This window comes from Gigantopelta aegis, chromosome 10 (genome assembly GCF_016097555.1).
Source record: "Gigantopelta aegis isolate Gae_Host chromosome 10, Gae_host_genome, whole genome shotgun sequence".
Classification (NCBI taxonomy): Eukaryota; Metazoa; Mollusca; class Gastropoda; order Neomphalida; family Peltospiridae; genus Gigantopelta; species Gigantopelta aegis.
The window spans coordinates 19815561-19835917 of NC_054708.1; the positions used below are offsets into that span (position 1 = coordinate 19815561).

General features: G+C 35.8%; 2 protein-coding genes across 2 annotated transcripts in view; one reads left to right on the top strand and one right to left on the bottom strand.

Annotated features, from left to right (window-relative positions):
- Positions 1-1618: 1618 nt before the first annotated feature.
- LOC121383294 (coiled-coil-helix-coiled-coil-helix domain-containing protein 5-like) lies at positions 1619-7692 on the bottom strand. The gene is made up of 5 exons (XM_041513218.1): positions 7674-7692; positions 6731-6870; positions 3949-4091; positions 3140-3211; positions 1619-1972 (listed from the first exon to the last, which is right to left on the bottom strand). Exons 2-4 carry the CDS (start codon positions 6865-6867, stop codon positions 3204-3206), a joined length of 288 nt encoding a protein of 95 aa, XP_041369152.1. The 5' UTR covers positions 6868-6870; positions 7674-7692; the 3' UTR covers positions 1619-1972; positions 3140-3203.
- A 727-nt stretch (positions 7693-8419) lies between these two features.
- The window catches only part of LOC121383226 (endoplasmic reticulum transmembrane helix translocase-like), a 36341-nt gene continuing 24403 nt past the window's right edge, over positions 8420-20357 (top strand). The window contains exons 1-11 of the mRNA XM_041513114.1: positions 8420-8674; positions 11937-12026; positions 12623-12810; positions 13357-13585; positions 14139-14208; positions 14707-14813; positions 15590-15719; positions 16058-16240; positions 17804-17941; positions 18255-18375; positions 19468-19619. Of these exons, the coding sequence (XP_041369048.1) occupies positions 8420-8674; positions 11937-12026; positions 12623-12810; positions 13357-13585; positions 14139-14208; positions 14707-14813; positions 15590-15719; positions 16058-16240; positions 17804-17941; positions 18255-18375; positions 19468-19619 (1663 nt within the window). The remainder of the gene's footprint in view (positions 8675-11936; positions 12027-12622; positions 12811-13356; positions 13586-14138; positions 14209-14706; positions 14814-15589; positions 15720-16057; positions 16241-17803; positions 17942-18254; positions 18376-19467; positions 19620-20357) is intronic.

The following is a 20357-nucleotide window of genomic DNA, read 5'->3' on the forward strand; positions in this document are numbered from 1 at the left end:
ATCGGCTTTATCCTGTGATGGTAAGAATGGGAAATTCCGCGAGGCTTATCCCTACATCATTACCTAATTATTTTCTATGTATCGTGATACTTCATGATATCAATCATAGTTATTAGGAAGTGTCAAATATTTTCAGCAATTACAGCTTTTTTACATTAAATTACAACGTCTAGCTTAAATTATACATTTTAACAAATTCGAAGTGAAAATTCAGTGTATGTGAAACAGAAAAGGTAAACAACACGGGAATTAACGTCGGTGATCTTAAGATAGGTATATATTGTATGTATCGTGATATAGCTGCAATAAATTGACAATACGATACTGTAGCATCATATCATTACATAGTACAAATCAAACTAAACATGGGGTCCAGATCACATATCAGCCAATTTTACAAAACATCTTACATTTACGTTTGCAACAAGCAGTTATAACTGTTGTACGTCTACATGTATTACATTTTACACAGAAAATTGTCTCATTATTGTAAGAATAAACAAACAATTAAATATACTCATGGAAAAAAATAAGGGAACATAAATAATAACAGCAAATATTTGCGTCATCCCTTTTAACATGAAGTTAACTGTTATTAATGTTCAATCCCACATTACATTTATGTATTTTATACAGGCATATCTTCTCCAATAGTGAATTATATATGATCTTACATACCACGTGTTCCCATATTTATTTACATCAGTATATTTATACTTCAAACTATAATATTAGTGGTACTGTTAGTAGTAATCAGGTGTGGGAATTGGTGAACTGTGAAAAAGAGGAAATCGAGAGGGGTCCCGGAAATTCTTGCAACCCTAGGTTAAAATCTGTGCCATTGGACACATTTTAGAGGAAAAGACAATTAAAATGTGAGGAAACGCAATGTTCCATGAGAGGAAAACAGCTGATCCGAGGAGAATTCCCACCCCTAAGTAATACTAATTATAGCGTAGCTGTATATTTGATGCACAAAACAAGGCTTATGGTGATCACAAAACTATTGGCCAACAGTTTTACCAATGTCAAGTATTATCAGAAGCATGATCAAAAGTAAGAATTCTTATAATTAATTCAATATACATATGGAATTGATTGTAAAAACCCACAGTGCTTTCCTCATAAGTCTTGTAAAAATGCTATGATTGTAAGATAAACATACACAACACTACTCAAAGTATTAAAATTTAATGTCTTCAGCAATGAGAATCATAATTTAAAATATCCACAAGAATCAAGTCGGCAATAAAGAAGCTGGACGTCATGGAACACAGCCAAATTTGATAACATAATAAACCACCTGGGTTTTTTTCAGAAATTTTACTCAACACCTGTGGCACTAACAACAGGAAAACATTGTAAACCTGTTATTTTAACTTTAAACAATGAAATGAGGTTAATGTTTTCAGATCTAAGTTTAAACAAAAAGTCTGTAACAGTACATGGTAAAGCTATACACAAACTTTCAGCTCAAAATCTCAAGGCATTGTGGAAAAAACCCCATCTGAAAAGCAAATTTTTGTAATATTGTAAGTTAAAGGGCCATAACTCTGTCAAAAATGGGTAAATTGCCACTAAAATCAATCTTGATCTGTAACTGTACATGATAAAGTTATACACAAACTTTCAGCTCAAAATCAAAACAAATTTCTGTAGATATCCTAAATTAAAGGGCCATAACTCTGTCAAAAATGGATAAATCGCCATGAAAGTCAAATTTGATAAAGCTATACACAAAATGGCGATGAAACCTATTATTCCCCTCCGTTTGGACCGGTAGGGGACTAATAAATAGTTGACTTTTTATCCCTTTTAATAACATCAATCCATCCATGACATATCTAACAAATATGAATCTCTAGAAATATGACAATTGCAGTTTTAGTGGTTGAAAAGGAAAGAATCTTGATTAGCACTAACGTTCTGTCCCATGGCATCTTCACAATGATCCACCACATGTATCTGTGCACTGAAACAAAACAACCACAGATTTAGTACAGATACCTCAAAGTATAAATGTATACATTACAGTGCAATAGTATGAACAGTGATAAAAATAAGTAGCATTTTTCACTAGTCCACCGGACAAGTACATCTAGAAATCTACTTGTCCACCAATATTTTCACTTGTCCAAATATATGGTTTGTTTTATTAAAGTCACTTGTCCAAATATATGGTTTGTTTTATTAAAGTACAAAAATATAAAAGGATGATTTTTTTTATTGTTCCAAATGAAACTGCATTGAATATTTTTACTTTTCCAATGGCAGTGTTGGAGATTAAAATGTTTGGGCAGTATCCCAGTTGGATACTAACATTTCAAAATCTGGTATTCTACCTGAGAATTTAGTATTATATGGTATCCCCGGTGGGATACTGGGTTCTTGAAGTCTGGTATCCAAAATTAAATTCTGGTATCCCCGGGATATCGGGATACCTTTAATCTCGAACACTGAATGGACAACCATAGAGGTACATTTTGTTTGTCCGAGCTGATTTTTACTTGTACGGACAAACGAACATGTGTTTCTTTCGAACGCTGATGAATGAATGAATGATCTAACAACACCCCACTGTCAATAAGGACAACTCCCACCGCTGCCACCATGCCAATAAGGACAACTCCCACCACTGCCACCATGCCAATAAGGACAACTCCCACCGCTGCCACCATGCCAATAAGGACAACTCCCACTGCTGCCACCATGCCAATAAGGACAACTCCCACCGCTGCCACCATGCCAATAAGGACAACTCCCACCGCTGCCACCATGCCAATAAGGACAACTCCCACCGCTGCCACCATGCCAATAAGGACAACATCAATGTTTTTCAAACAAAGTTTGATACTCCAAAACCAGGACTGTGATGAAAAACTAAAATATGCAAACACTGGACTTGAATTTAAAACGAAATAATTTTTATGAACAAGTTCAATTAATATACTGGCGCAGCATAAAATATGCATCGGTTATTGGGTGTTAAACTAAGAATATAACAAGAACTCTTTAATGTTTATAATGTAAAACAATCATACTTTCATATTTAAAAGTAAAGCTACTTATTACAATAGAACATTTAATAATAATAAAAAATTAATATATATTAAATATATTTTAACAGTAGGTAACATACCATTCCTACAGGATCCATGAAGATGTACAAACTTTGATGACCACAATAACCTGTAAGTTCTTTATTATTGTTCTGCAAGTAAGAAAATGTTGATTAATCAGTTAATATAAAGAACATAGAAATATTAATTAAGAAAATATTTAAATTAAGACTAGATACATGTATCTAGTAAGATGTGTTGCAATTCAGTGAATCAGTGAATAAATCTGATATGTTGTGGATGAATGAATTACAGGATTTGTGATATAATTATAGAACTTCACATACATTGTTTTCGCTTCTTATTTATTGCATGACTTTATTTTGCGCATGAATATATACGATACCGCATAGTGGTCAAGTGCTATGTTCTTGTACAAAATAAACGAGTGCAATAAATAGTAAGTGAAAACAATGTATGTGAAGTCTGTATTTATTACATACCTTCTTTTATGATTTACTAAAACATTTTTTAATTTATCATCCTAACACTTTGTTAAATCTATGATCAAAACACCTTTCATGGATTTACTTAACATTAAGAATCTTACTCTGCGGCAGCCTTGTGTAATGTTTCAAATACGATGTGACCTAATTTGTAAATCATATATGATGGGATAGATGGATGGATGGATTGACGGACTGACAGATGGATAGACATACAGATGGATATATACTAAAAATAAACATCTACTTGGTACCTTTGGTTGAAAATGTATTGGCAAAGTAGATCATTACCTGTATCTAATTTTTTAATACTTAATAAAATGTCTATGTTCACAGTACACTGATATTCAGTACAATTATGACACTCCTAACTGCCAACAAACCTGTTTCACACTTCTGTGCACACTTATTGAAAACGGCAAACTCCTTGGTACACAGCTCAAACTGGGTGGGATGCTGACTAACACAGAACTCGTATTTTGAAAAACTCTCTGCGCACTCGGTTCTTATTTTCATAATTGTTGGACTGAAATAAACAGATAGCAAAATATAAATTAATTATATAGAAGAAATACATTATAAAAATAACAAACAAAACAAATTTATTCTTAAAGACAGGTGGCGTAGGAAGGTGCCAAAAAGTGTGTGTGTGTGTGTGGGGAGGGGGCACACTTTTATATTTACACTTTTACACTATTATAAAGCAAATATAAAATAAAATATCTGAAAAGGTGGGGGGCACATCCCCCCCCCCCCCCCCCCCCCCCCCACACACTTCCTATGCCAGTGAGTCAGGTCTGTAAATATAAAGATTTCCTTTTCTTTATCTCTCTGGAAACAAACTCTTCCTTCTGGTCTGTATTAACAACAAGTTATTATGCTCCCCTACTATTGTATCAGTGACAGTGTTTTCAGTGCTAAGGGGAAGGCTTCATCTGTACATACAGGCGTTTTTTCACAGACTAGAAATCACATACCATGGACTGAAGTATACATTGTACGATACAACTCATGATTTCTCCAACGAGGAATCCTGATCCTATCACACATCACGCTGTGGCAATCATGTTCTTAAGCTTAATGATTTAAACAACAATTTTAAAGTGAACAACATGACAAGCATCGTTATGAACCAACATGTAATGAATCACAGCCGAACATGCATTTCTGCAGGTTTCATAGAGGCCAAAAAACCCAGTGTGCAAGTGGGTCAGATTTTACTGAAACAATGTTTCCAAGTCATCTGTGATAAAAAAAAAGTTGGTAAACTAATATGACACCACTATAAAATTACCAAAAGTCTGCTGGCCCTTAATCAATCTTCTTGAAAATAATTAAATTAAAAATAATAGACATGTACAATAATGATGATTGGATCATTCGACTGAAGTCTCAGTCTTTAAAGGCGCACACCCTAGTTCCATCCAGCGAAAATAAATTATAATTTGGTTAATCTACAAACCTGTAACACACTTAGATCATGTTTTTATCAAATGGAGTGAAAAAGCAGGTTTTATATCGATAAATACCATGGGAATCCCCATGTCCCAATTGCTTGAAATAATTTTGAAAGTTTGTATTCTGATGTCACCGGTAGATGTTGCTCGAAGCACAACAATGCCTACAGTCACGACAAATTTCACAGACTTGGGGTGCGTTCTTTTCACCTCTCCTGGACATGTTCCAACTGTTCTGTCCTGGTTGTATCCCCTCTCCAGATATCGTAGGACTTAGCAAAATTATTGGTTTTAAGGGTTTGTAATGTTTTGTATTGAGATACTTACTTGTCTGAACTTTATTGTTACTGAAAATTTTCACGAACTGTGAAGAAAAATCTCACAAATGAACAACAACAAATCGGATGTTGATTACGCAAACCGTGCACGAGAAAACAAACTGAACCAAAATGATAACGGTCACATGGTATACCAACGTCTGTGACATTGAAATGGAAATATCCCGTCTAAAAATAGATTAGACCTTGTCTGTTCAACGTTTTTTTCTCAAACGTGCATCAGTTTTTCAGAAATACGAAAAATGCATTTTGTGGTATTACAAACACCAGGATTACCAGGATTACCAAAAAACACTTCAGGTGAATGGAAATGTATATTCTAAATAATAAACGGTAAGTAAAGTGCAATTTTATTTGTGAAAAAATGGGTTTAATAGCGAAAAACAACGCCGTAATGGTTAACAACTAGCCGTAACTAGGGTGTGTCCCTTTAACTTCTGCATTCAATATTTTGACTTCCTGACACAAAAGGCCTTTAATCCATAACTAAAAAATATATTTTCCACAATTTAAAACAAATGCATGTAAATCTAAGACTGGTAACCAAATGGAAATGGAAAGTACTTACATGTATACATGTAGTTTAGTTACATGAGTTTGATCAGGAATATCATTTATCCAGGGTCTCAGGTCTGATAAGATTGGGGAAAATAAAGTGAGTAAATCATACGTGGGATATATTTTCAGTTCACTGGAAGGAAATGGTTTATTTAATGATGCACTCAACACATTTTATTTGTGGTTATATGGTGTCAGACACACATGTATGGTTAAGGACCACACAGATATTGAGAGAGGAAACCTACTGTCACCACATCATGGGCTACTCTTTTTTGATTAGCAGCAAGGGATCTTTTATATGCACCATACCACAGACAGGATAGCACATACCACAGCCTTTGATGTACCAGTCGTGGTGCACTGGCTGGAATGACAAATAGCCAATGGGTCCACTGACTGGGATCGATCCCAGACCGACCGCACATTAAGTGAGCGCTTTACCACTGAGCTACATCTTGCCTGCCAGTCCACTGGATAATGCAGCACACCACTGTTAAACATTAGAACCTGTAGACATAATTAAATGTATATAATACGTGAATTGGGAATTTTCAGTGCCACTTTATGTTGGGATCCACAGAACACTTGAATAAATCCCTGTAGATATATATATATATATATTAGAAAATTATATAAAAAAAACTAGAATAACATTATTAAGTTATGTTAGGAATTTTGGAGAGTTAAACCACCACCCCTGCTCAAGTATATTTTCTTTTTTTTCCCCTATACATTTTACGGGGGAGCCCATAGTCTAGACCCTCTCCCTAACCCCCTTCTAAATTTCCTGCACACACCTCTGTACTTACTTTGTTTGAGCACATTTAGCCAATTTATACTTTTGCTTTTCACAGTCCAAATGCCAGGTATTTGGAAAAGTATTTACACAGGTTGTATAGTTTTCAAAATACCGTCCACATTCTTTCTGAACCAACTCTACCTGCATTTTCTGAAAAATAAAAAATAATTAAAAACAAACATTCTGAGAATACACTTGTGGCACCTAAGTCTGCGCACCTAAGCATTTGTGCAATGTACAATGGAACAATAAACGTGTTACCACTGAGTTATTTTTTTTTAAACTAAAGTATTGAGCGCATTGTTAGTGGGACCCCTCCTTGATTTACTGGCCTGCATGATGGCACATAAGTCTGCGTAGCTAACATTAAAACAACCACTTCTGTTGCTAATGTTAACAGAAACAGCAACAGATCCGACTTTTTGTAAGTTCTAAACAAAAAACAATTCCTGTTATAGTCTGTTTCAGAAATATTTAGATTGTGCAATTGAGATAAATATAAATGGTGTTCCATGCTCCATAGTTTGGACAACACAAAAATATTAACTGTACTGTGTACATGTAACAGTTCACAAATTAGTACATTGGTGATGCATGCTGATTGACTGGTTTTATGTCATTTTGGTTACAGTAGGGGTAGTGCACGGAGCACATTAAGGCAATATTTTTCTTAATGTGCACAGCGAGTTACTTCCCTATATGTAGAAAATTTATAATAGTGGGGATATTTTTTAAGGTTGTGTTGAAGATTTATTTTGTTAATAGTGATACAAGTACTTCAATCGGATTTAGCAAGTATAGTAGGTTAAATACATTTTTGATTCGTGTGTCCATTTGTTGTACTACATGTATTTCGTTTGAGAAACAGTTGAAACATGGTGCCACAATTTTTTAATACCAGCTATATTAAGGGTATTTAATGACATCCCGACGTAGTAAAAAAACCCACTTACTACGTCACTACGGACTACACTACAATAGAGGTTAAATACTACTATAACTTGTATAAGACCTAAAAAGAAATATGAAGCAATTAACCAGTTAAACCATATTGAATGATCATAGAGTTAGCTACTAGTTGTCTGTTTACAACGTAAAATTTAAAATGATTTACAAGATAATCTCCAAGACATCTGCAAGATTATTAACTGTACTGTGTACACGTAACAGTTCACAAATTAGTACATTGGTGATGCGTGCTGATTGACTGGTTTTATGTCATTTTGGTTAACCTGACTAAACGACGACAAATGTTTTCGACCCCAAATGTTCCTGTACTCTATGTCTTGATCCCCATAAAAGATTATGTATTTTGTCCCAATATTTGGTACTTATTTCGAATATTTTTAATTAACGTGTTTATACTGTTATGGAAAATATCTCATATTATAGGAATTCATTCCTGTGACACGAATCTTGAGTAGGTTAGACTATATTTCCGTGAGTACAAAATTGGGTGAATTATATCATCCATTCACTTATAAGTTTATCTAAATTACATGCGTTATTCATAAACTTCAAAAACGAAATTGAGTAAATTGGACAAAGCAGTTAAGTTTTAATTTAATACTAATAGGCATGGAAGGGCCTCCGAGGGGCAAAAGTGTTTGGGACCTATATGTTTATGGTTCAAACAACTATAACTATACGCGCTAATACTAACGCAGCACAACTAAAAACCCAGTGTGATAAAAAGAAAATGTCTGCGCCCTTAAACGAAGAAATTCAACACATTTCTTATTGTAACATTCGTCCTGTTGTTTTTCACGGCTATGTTGCACCATTTATTTTTATATACGGCGCATGGCTATATGTGTGGATAGCAATCTATGGAACTGAGGAATATTTTGAAGGTGGCTTAATAGCGTTAGCGATCATCGGTCTCATCCAAGTGCTAACTTCGCTATTTTGTTTGTGGTCGATCGGAGTCCGATGTGCACTAACGTGTGCTACAGTTAGTACATTTTGTTTCCTACTTAAATATGTAATATATTTGGGTGTCTTTTATTTTTTAAAAATAAGATTTTTCAAGATTTGATTTTTTCCCCCCATATGGCATATGGTGGCTTAGTTCATCAAGATTAACCTCCAGTGCAAGCACATGGCTTGCACTCGAGGTTAATCTTGATGAACTAATGGTGGCTAAGGTTTGGTGTCAGACGTTTTGCCACTAAAGTCAGAACAAAATTGTTAACAACTACAATATATTACTCTCCTACGTTTAATTACCTTTAGAAGTTTCAATTTTCTCCACTCTTTGTTCTTACATAAATCATGAAAAAACCATTACAGTGATGCAGATTTCACATATACGAGACTAACAATGTCACCGATATTGACTTCGATGAGATCACATGGTGCAAAATACATGTTGTTTTTCACCGGTATTTTGATATTTGCTCGGTATGGTAAATCGGTACTGTCGTGCAGCATCAGATACCGAACGGTATATACGGTATACCACCCAGTTCTAAATCTGACGTCATGATTATTGTGTTAAACCTTAGCATATGTCATGACATTGTTAGATTAAATAATAATGATCCACCTCTCACATGTCACGATGTGGTAAATATATAATGCAAGCCTCCGCGTCGGAAGGCTTTATTACCATGTCATGTTCTCCTTCAATGGCGTAAATTCTATCCACTGTACCCTCCCTTGTAACATGTTATCCCCATATGCCTAATAACCTCGATATAAAATAAAAACTTGTTGTCTTCAATTCCAATTTAATTAAATGTTGATTTAGAAGCTACTGCATGGATACAACTTGGTGAAACAAGCTTAAGCTAATTAGTTCACAATATCACAATAGAGGACACCTGTACACTTAATTGGTAAAGCAAACAGAAACCAAACAAGTTGAAAGGGAAGGGCTAAAGATTATCTTTACTGGGTATATTGTACTAAAAACATTCTACGACATGTAGCGTGAAAGGCGTACATTATAGGAACAAACAATAACCGAATAATTTAGAAATGCCAAATAATTATGTCTGCTGAGCATTGTTACAAAAACATCTACCAAGCATAATCTAATGCAATATAATTTATTTTCACCTTTGTAAATTTATGACACAGCAAAAAATATATGGGGTAAAATATATCTAATAATTTATTTAGCCCCCACGTACATGTAGTACACATTATTTAGTCCGTGGACGAAATGTAATGGGGAAAAAAAAAAAACCCAGTGGACGAATCATCCGGAACTGATTTTTTGTAGTGGACTAATCGTCTCGAGTTCCTCAGTGGACAAATTTTCAGTGGACGAAACGTCCAGTGGACGAATCGACTGCATCCCTTACAGTCTCGTATGTGAAATCTGTGTCACTGTAATGTTTTTTTTTTCATGATTTGTGTGTGGACAGAATTTTTTTGAAATCTAATGGTAATAAAAGGTAGGAGAGTAATTTATTGTAGTTGTTAACAATTTGGTTCTGATTTAGGCAGTTCGCCCCAAGTCGATTCTCTCCCAATTTGACCAGTTCACCGCTCTCAGTCAGTTAGCCCCCAACAAAATGTCACTTTGCCATAGCAATTTTCAGTTTGTCTCTTCCCACAATATGTCAAGTAATAAAGACCATTTTTGTGCAGGTTTGTTTGTTTTACATGGTAATGGTAATGCATTGGGGGTGATTTTTATAGGGGTGGGGGTGTGGCTTCCAGTGTATTAGGCACAGGTGTCATATTTTGCTGTGTCATGGTTATTTACCCATTTTTAACAGTGATGGCCCTTGAACTTAGGAAATACAACTTTTTTTTGCAATCCCTAAAGGTAGGGGACATATATTGCTTTAGCAGTATACTCTCAAAATTCTCGTTTAACTACTGTGTGGGATTTAGCTCAGTTGAGTGCTCGCCTGAGGTGCTTGTGTTGCAGGATCGAACCACCTTGGTGGATCCATTCAGCTGATTGGGTTTTTTCTCTTCCAACCAGTGCACCACAACTGATCAAAGGCCATGATATACATGTGCTTTCCTGTCTGTGGGATGGTGCATATAAAAGATTCCTTGCTGCTAATGGAAAAATGTAGCAGGTTTCATCTCTAAGACTATATGTCAGAATTACCAAATGTTTGACATCCAATAGCTGTTGATTCATAATCAATATGCTCCAGTGGTGTTGTTAAACAAAAACAAACTTTAATTAATCAATGTGCTCTAGTGGTGTCATTTAAACAAAACAAACTTTGTTTAAGTACTGGTACTTTACTGCTATGTGATGGAAGGGCAAGGGTATACACATAATTTAACAGGTTTCCAATGTGTCTAGCAAGTGATTACGAGTTTGATCAGCATCCTGAACATGACTGCATGAGTTTGACAACATAATTTGCATATTAAACTATATATTAAACATGCAAGTTCACAGTTTTGAGCCAGTTGATTACAGAATGAAAGTTTTCTTTTTCTTTATATCAGACAGAAAATTAATCTGATTGGCTTTCTGATTTAAAAGTGATCTGGCAAACTCATTGGTATCTTATTTAAAGTAATGGCAACACTTATTTTGTAATCAGATAATGAACCGATAGTCATGCATTTGGAACAACTCAAAGAAAAAGTTTGTGATCGATCGCAAGGGCAAAATGTTACTTAACACAATTGTGAGTTTACTTTGATTATCATTTGAGGGTCTAAACAATTTGGCAAACAGCAAGTTAGAAAGCTAGACAGCCCAATATACTGGAAATGTATATAATATGCGATGTACATTGTATTACCACACTTCTAAATGAACTTACAGTTTAATGAAAAATACTAAAGTGTCATATACAGGGTGGTATGTACATATAATTATTGATAACACTAACTAATTGCAAATGTGGGGTTGGGACATAGCCCAGTGGTACAGCACTTACTTGATGCACGGTCGGTCTTGGATCGATCCCCATCGGTGTGTCCATTGGGGTATTTCTCGTTCCAACCAGTGCACCACGACTAGTATATCAAAGGCCATGGTATGTGCTGTCCTGTCTGTGGGATGGAGCATATCAAAGATCCCTTGCTGCTAATCGAAAAGAGTAGCCCATGAAGTGGCGACACCCATTTTCCCTTTTCAGTATCTGTGTTGTCCGTAACCATATGTCTGATGCCATCTAACTGTAAATAAAATGTGTTGAGTGTATTGTTAAATAAGACATTTTCTTCCTTCAGAAATTGTCTTGTGGGTTTTTGTGTAAGATATTTTTTGCTTATTACACTTATAGGTCACTGATCCTTTTAAAGCAGACTGGGCAAAAGTTGTTCCTACACCAAACAATGGATTTACACAGCTTGTTAGACTGCACTATGATAACGTAAGTATAGTAATTATTTCTCTATCTATAGACTATATAAAAGTATTTTTTAATATGGAAAATATCAACTGAGGCTTATGTTAATCGGTATTTGTTGAGGCTCTTCTGAGACAAATACTAATTAACTAGACGAGGTTGATATTTTAGAGATTAAAAAAAAATGAACAGCGAATTCTGTTTAATCTATAGCATGATTAAAATAACATTTTAATATTTTTTTAGTAAATTACAGTACTAAAGTCGCAGCCATCGGTAATATCATCACGCACAAATTGGTTTGGTGTCACACATTTTAATTAAATCTTTGAAAACGTTACACTTAGGTATACAGGTCTTGTTGGCTTGTAAACAGATGACCCATCCACAGCAACACCTTACCTAGAGACCTTGCACATTTGCATACCATTATCACATGGGTGTATGACATGAATATCATGGGTAACTTATGGGATAAATATATATATATCTTCAATGGCTTGCCCATTATGCCTCATTGGCCCGTTACATATAATTTTTATGATATATAATATAAAATATTTAACAGTACTTCGTGTTATTGAATATTTGATAATGTGATTAATAATGTTCTGTTGCAGGATGAAAATGGCAGGGAGCTCTGGTTCATCTTCCAGAAAACTAAATACATCTATGATGCTGAAGAGAAAAAACAGTTTTTCCCACTCTCCTTCCCGGATAACCATTCCATTAAGTACTACATGGAATGGCGGGGCTATCAAGAAGAAGCTGAGATAAAGACGGCTGAGAAACAGTTTGGAAAAAACAAGTGGGTGTTTCATATTGGTTGGGATTTTGCTCTTTCGTACACGAATACATGTAGAATTATTCTAATATCTTAGTGGTTTGAAATAAGTAGAGAACAGTCATTCAGGTTTCCAAATATTTGTGCATGTCAAAATTTTCATTATTTGTAGCTTGAAACAGAAAAAGAGTTTATAACAAAACTAGCCAACTCAGAGCTGAATTAAACAAGTATAACTAAATATGATTAATTTTACAAATATAGTGGGATGTTCAAATTAAATTTGAGAAAAACTTCACTGAAAAGAGATTTATACTAGAATGCTTACAGACAATTTATTTTAGGTTTTCAAACAGAAATTGGTTTCCACAAAAAGTCAGTGTTCTTATTGTTAATCAGACATGCATACCAGTATTGGGATTACACATGGGTTTCTAACCTTTTAGGTAAAAAACCAAAAGGTGTGGTATACGTTATATATAATTTTTTCATCAAAATTACATGTTGTGGGTTATTGATATGCTTGTATATTTGTCAAATAACTGTCACTTTTAAAACATAATCTTTCAGTATGGCGATGGATATCCCGAAGTTCATGGAACTGTTTCATGAGCGAGCGACGGCGCCGTTCTTCGTGTTCCAGGTGTTCTGTGTGGCTCTGTGGTGTCTGGATGAGTACTGGTACTACAGCATCTTCACACTCTTCATGCTGATCGCGTTCGAGGCCACGCTCGTACAGCAGCAGCTACGCAATATGTCCGAGATTCGCAAGATGGGCAACAAGCCGTACGTCATTCAGGTGGGGTCTTAGTTCAGCTGTTGGATTAAGGGATTGTTTATATGCACCATATCCCACAGACAGGATAGCACATACCACAGTCCTTGGTATACCAGTCGTCGTTCACTGGCTGGAATGAGAAATAGACCTACGGGTTCACCGACTGGGATCGATCCCAAACTGACCGTGCATCAGGGGGACACTTTACCACTGGGCTACATAACCACCACCCCCACCCCCCCCCCCCTTGTGTTGAATTTAAGGCTGATGGGTGCTGGGTTCACATCCCAGTACAAGCTTCCACTCATAGTCTGGTTTTAGCTGGTCAATAAGGAGGTGAAAGACCACAAAACTGACTTTTTTAAAACTAAGAACTAACCATAACTCCTTTCCTATACAGATACCCCAGATAGTTTATGTGTGAGTCCAGGATAGCATGCTTGATCCTTAATTGTACATAAAGCAGAGTCATATACATAAAATTTTTATTGACTATTAAAATTATAGCCAGGATTGAGGCTTTGAACAGCAGACTTATGTGAATTTATTGTGAAATATCTTTTGTATGTTCTAGGTTTACCGGAACCGAAAATGGTTGAAAGTTTTGTCTGATGAACTTCTTCCTGCAGATATAGTATCAATAGGTAAGTTGTCAGCGTCTGTTCTAGTACATAGGTAGTAGTGTGTTCAGAGGGTTTCCTGTTGGCAGTAGACAGTCAATAAAGTAATTTACTAAATAGTGCTGTCAATAGAACATTGGCCTCATACACAGGATATGTAGTCAGCTGTGAATTGAATAATAAAAAAATATATGAAATAAATGAATCTTGATTTCTAGGTTTGAATGTGCAATGAGTTATTATTTTTTGCTATGAGTCAGTATGACATGCTGGAGGCCTAAATTATTTATTGAATTCCAGCCATATTTTGTTAACAAAATAAAATTCAGAACACCACCACCCATTCTCACAGACAACCATGTGCCTTATTGTAACCTAATTGTTAATTATTGTAATAAGGAAATTTAATCAAGATTAATCTGTACAAAATGAACATTGGTGCTAAAATGTATTGTTTTCAATGGCGGTACAATTATGTCGTTAGGTATACTTTTGTTTATAAAATATGGGGTTTTCTTTTAGGTCGATCTCAAGAGGATAGATTGGTTCCCTGTGATATGTTGCTGTTAAGAGGGCCGTGTATTGTTGATGAATCCATGTTGACTGGAGAGTCGGTACCAGTCATGAAGGTAAGTAGACTGGCTCCTTGTGATATGTTGTTGTTAAGAGGGCCGTGTATTGTTGATGAATCAATGTTGACTGGAGAGTCAGTACCAGTCATGAAGGTAAGTAGACTGGCTCCTTGTGATATGTTGCTGTTAAGAGGGCCATGTAATGTGGATGAATCCCATGTTGACTGGAGAGTCAGTCATAAAGGTAGGTTTTTCTTCTTCTTTAAACTGCCATTGGAGGTTGCATGTTTTCATAGATGTAGTCAGAGCTCTCAAGTTGGAACTTTTAACCGATATCGTGAATCCGAATAAACTGGCACAGGAAATAAGTGCACAGACAGTTGGTCAGTGTTCGAGATTCTGACCAATAAACAACATGGACACCTATTTATATGATTTTAATACCTTACGATGCTTAACCGGGCTGGCTGGCAGTCGCAGGCTTGTTTGTCGGTCGTCGAGATTGAATAAACAACAAAAAATATATATATATAGTTTAAAATGCTTGAGAAAATCATGTACTGGCGTGAGAGTTTGACACGACGTTCAAATGTGTGAGTCTCACGTCAAATTTGTAAGACTTGACAGCACTGAAACATTGCTAGTTGTTAGTCCCCTACCAGTCCAACTGAAGGTGACTATAGGTTTCGTTTCAAGTGCCATCAGATTAAATTAAAAAAGAAAAGAAAAAAAATGTTGGCCAGAAAAAACAGTTAAATTTGTTTGAAGTTCAGCTAGCTTAGACAGTCTGTTATTTTATTTGTGTGTAATGTTACTTGTGTGTTTATTATCAGGAAGCTGTGGAGACACTGGAGATGGATCACATACTGGACATGGAACTGGACGGTAAACTCCATGTGTTGTCAGGTGGAACCAAAGTTGTACAGCATACCCCACCGAGCAAAACCGGACCTGGACTCAAAGGTAGCAGTTTATTCCCTGTTTTGTAGTTCTTTATTAATTTATACTTTACTATTGAATTTTGTCAATAAAAATAATCTTTCTTTAATTTACGTACCTTTGTTCAACACCTATTTTCCAATGTTTTTTTTTTAATGCTGTCCATTGTTAACTGTTAATCAACATAATTAAAGTCCTTAGAGAAAATGTTTATTTTTTTAATGGAAAACCCCCCAAAACATTCTATTTTTATTGCTAGGTTTACATGTACTATAATTAAAATTAGGTCAGCTTTGACCAAACGTTATTAAGAAATATGAAGATTAATATATTTTACTGTGTATAAATGTGTTGTATTTCAGCCAGTGACAATGGATGTATAGCGTATGTTCTCCGACATGGTTTCAACACGTCACAGGGTAAACTGCTGAGGACAATCCTGTACAGTGTGAAACGAGTCACAGCCAACAACTTGGAGACATTTGCCTTCATTCTTTTCCTTCTCATATTTGCGATTGTAGCAGCTTCCTATGTCTGGATTCAAGGTAAGTGCCATTCAGTGGAATACATAACAATAAGAAATAAATTAATAATAATGATAATAATATAGAGATATTGAAATATTGTTTAAGACATTATTATTATTACCATTATCATTATTATCAATATCATTCTTTTGTCTTATTATTATTAAAGCCGCACACCCTAGTTCCATCCAGCGAAAATAAATTATAATTTGGTTAATCTACAAACCTGTAACACACTTAGATCACGTTTTTATCAAATGGAGTGAAAAAGCAGGTTTTATATCGATAAATACCATGGGAATCCCCATGTCCCAATTGCTTGAAATAATTTTGAAAGTTAGTATTCTGATGTCACCGGTAGATGTCGCTCGAAGCACAACAATGCCTATGTCACGACAAATTTCACAGACTTGGGGTGCGTTTGTTTCACCTCTCCTGGACATGTTCCAACTGTTCTGTCCTGGTTGTATCCCCTCTCCAGATATCGTAAGACTTAGCAAAATTATTGGTTTTAAGGGTTTGTAACGTTTTGTATTGAGACACTTACTTGTCTGAACTTTATTGTTACTGAAAATGTTCATGAACTGTGAAGAAAAATCAACAAATCGGATGTTGATTGCGCGAACCATGCACGAGAAAACAAACCGAACCAAAATGATAACGGTCACGTGATATACCAACGTCTGTGACATTGAAATGGAAATATCCCCTCTAAAAATAGATTGGACCTCGCTTAACGTTTTTCTCTCGACAACACTACTTGTGAAAAAATGCAAAAAATGCATTTCGTGGTTTTACAAACATCAGGATTACCAAAAAGCACTTCAGGTGAATGGAAATGTGTATTCTAAATAATAAAATGTAAGTAAAGTGCAATTTTATTTGTGAAAAATGGGGTTTAATAGCGAAAAACAACGCCGTAATGGTTAACAAATAAACGTAACTAGGGTGTGTCCCTTTAATATATTATTATTATGGAAATCGGTCATATGTTGGATTCTGTCTAATGACTAACAAGAATTAGTAACTGCATTAATTTCAGTCTTAATCTTAGCTTGTTTTGAGGCTTTTTTGGGGGGAAAAAGAAAAAAGTTTGTTTTGTTTAACGATACTACTAGAGCACATTGATTTATTAATCATGGGCTATTGGATGTCAAACATTTGGTCATTTTCACATATAGTCTCAGAGAGGAAACCTACTACAATTTTCCATTAGTAGCAAGGGATATTTTATATGCACCATCCCACAGACAGGATAGAACATACCACAGCCTTTAATATACCAGTTGTGGAGCACTGGCAGGAATGAGAAATAGCCCCATGGTCCCACCTTTTTTAAAAGTTAGCTTACTGTATTCTGGGCCATGATTTTTATACTGGATTCATGGTCACACATTTTTATGGGGATTTGCCTGATAATTTTTTGTCAAGTTTGCCAGTTGTACCAATTGTCAGTCATGTCTGAAAATGTTGTATAAAATGTGTCCTTTTACCACATCCATGATTCAGTATCTTTACACTGATTAACATTTGATGGTTTTTTTTTTTAATTATGCAAGTTATTGTTTCTTATCTTTGCAGGAACGAGAAATCTTGAAAGAAATCGTTACAAGCTGTTCCTGGAATGCACTCTCATTCTGACGTCAGTTGTGCCACCGGAACTGCCAATTGAGTTATCGCTTGCTGTAAATACCTCACTGCTGGCTTTGACCAAGTTGTGTTAGTATATCTGTCTGTTGAATTCGTGTTTTGTATTGAGATGATTAGTTTGTATGACGTATATTTGATAGAACTATTTAGCACAACTGGTGACTCGTACAATTCAGTGTTAGTGTCATAGCAGGCTAAGGTTATTGGATTTAAAAAAAAAAAATTATGGACAAAATATTGACATGTATTGTCAAGAAATAGTTTTTTATTGCATCATAAATATGTATAGAAAAATAAATGTCAGTAACGTTGTACAGTTCTTAATGATGTGGAACTAATTCTAAAATAAAAAACAATCCTTTTTCTTATTTTATTTTTCCAGTTGTATACTGCACAGAACCATTCAGAATACCATTTGCTGGAAAAATAGATATTTGCTGTTTTGACAAAACCGGAACACTAACAAGTGACAATCTGGTGGTAGAGGGAGTTGCTGGTTTGAAGTGAGATTCATATTAATATTATTTTAATCAAACAAGAATTTAATTTTTAATTTTGTGTACATGTAACACTAAAGGCATTTTAGAGGTCCTTATGTCAAAGATAAAAATTGCGAAATACTTTTTTCTTAATGATTATTTTTAGGGCTTGAACTTAACGATGACACTGACAGCAAATTGCCACAGGTCGGTAGCATTACCGAACGCACAAAAGTAACACTCCTCAACAATGGCGAAATGTATACACCTGGTTTACATTATCTGCCAGTGTAAAACATTTGTACATTTGAAATATGTCTACATTAAGCAAAATAACCTTTCAGTCATGTTTATTTTTTGCAAAACTAACTTTAAAAAAATTCCCATTGGCAGGCTCAAAATTGCCATCGGTGAGTCATTTCACCCACAGTAATAAAATAAAAAAGCCTTGGAAGACAAATTCTTACTTTCGAGCCCTGTATTTTTGCACAGTTTAGATTTTCTTTTCTCTCTAGATTATACATTTTTGTATTTTATTTTGTGCTGGTTACTCATTGTTCAAAACACACAGATGACAAATTGATTACTTAATGCACCCACTATCAAACTCTAAATGTTATTCCATATACTGAGCAATTAGTTACCTAGTCAAGGAACCCTATATGTGAAATTCAGATTACACCAAGTTAAGAATCTTCAGTTCTTGAGTTGCTGTCTGCATCTGAAAAAAATCTTAAAAGTTTCTGTTGCATTATACATTGCACGTTATGAGTAAAAGCGGGTGGGATGTAACTCAGTGGTAAAGCACAAGTCTGATGCATGGTTTGATCCCCGTCGATTGGTGTATCAAAGACCATGGTATGTGCTATCCATTCTGTAGGATGGGGCATGCAAAACATCATTTGCTACTAATGGAAAAATGTAGCGGGTTTCCTCTCTAAGACTATATGTCAAAATTACTGAATGTTTGATATCCAATAGCCGATGATTAATAAATTAATGTGCTCAAGAGGTGTCGTTAAACTTTTAACTGAAACAAAATCTTAAATGTTTGTTTGATTAAAACATTATACATTGTACTTTTTGACTAAAAGAACCGAAAATATTACTTAACAGGGGAGCAGAAATCCTGCCTGCGATTGAAGCACCGCTAGAGACAATACAGGTGATGGCAACGTGTCATTCGTTAGTACAGCTCGACGAAGAGATGGTGGGTGACCCTCTGGAGAAAGCCACACTAAATGCCGTACAGTGGAAACTCACTAAAGGTAATCTCTGTTAACAGATGGTTGGGGGATTGGGGTGGGATGGTGGGTGACCCTCTGGAGAAAACCACACTGCATGCTGTACAGTGGAAACTCACTAAAGGTAATCTTTGTTAACAGATGGTGGGGTGATGGGGGTGGGATGGTGGGTGACCCTCTGGAGAAAGCCACACTGCATGCTGTACAGTGGAAACTCACTAAAGGTAATCTCTGTTAACAGATGGTTGGGGGCTGGGGGTGGGATGGTGGGTGACCCTCTGGAGAAAGCCACACTGCATGCTGTACAGTGGAAATTCACTAAAGGTAATCTTTGTTAACAGATGGTGGGGTGATAGGGGTGGGATTGTGGGAGACCCTCTGGAGAAAGCCACAATGCATGCTGTACAGTGGAAACTCACTAACGGTAATCTTTGTTAACATGGTGGGGGGATGGGGGTGGGATGGTGGGTGACCCCCTGGAGAAAGCCACTCTGCATGCTGTACAGTGCAAACTCACTAAAGGTAATCACTGTTAACAAATGGTGGGGAGGGGGGGGGATGGTGGGTGACCCATTGAAGAAAGCCACTCTGCATGCTGTACAGTGGAAACTCACTAAAGGTAATCTTTGTTAACAGATGGTGGGGGGATGGGGGTGGGATGGTGGGTGACCCCCTGGAGAAAGCCAGACTGCATGCTGTACAGTGGAAACTCACTAAAGGTAATCACTGTTAACAAATGGTGGGGAGGGGGGGGATGGTGGG

Coding starts and splice junctions, on each gene's coding strand:
- LOC121383294 (XM_041513218.1), bottom strand. CDS start 6,867: ATGCAGGTAGAGTTGGTTCAGAAAGAATGTGGACGGTATTTTGAAAAC. Junction 4,092..6,730: donor GCTAAATGTGCTCAAACAAA/GTAAGTACAGAG, acceptor TGTTTATTTCAG/TCCAACAATTATGAAAATAA.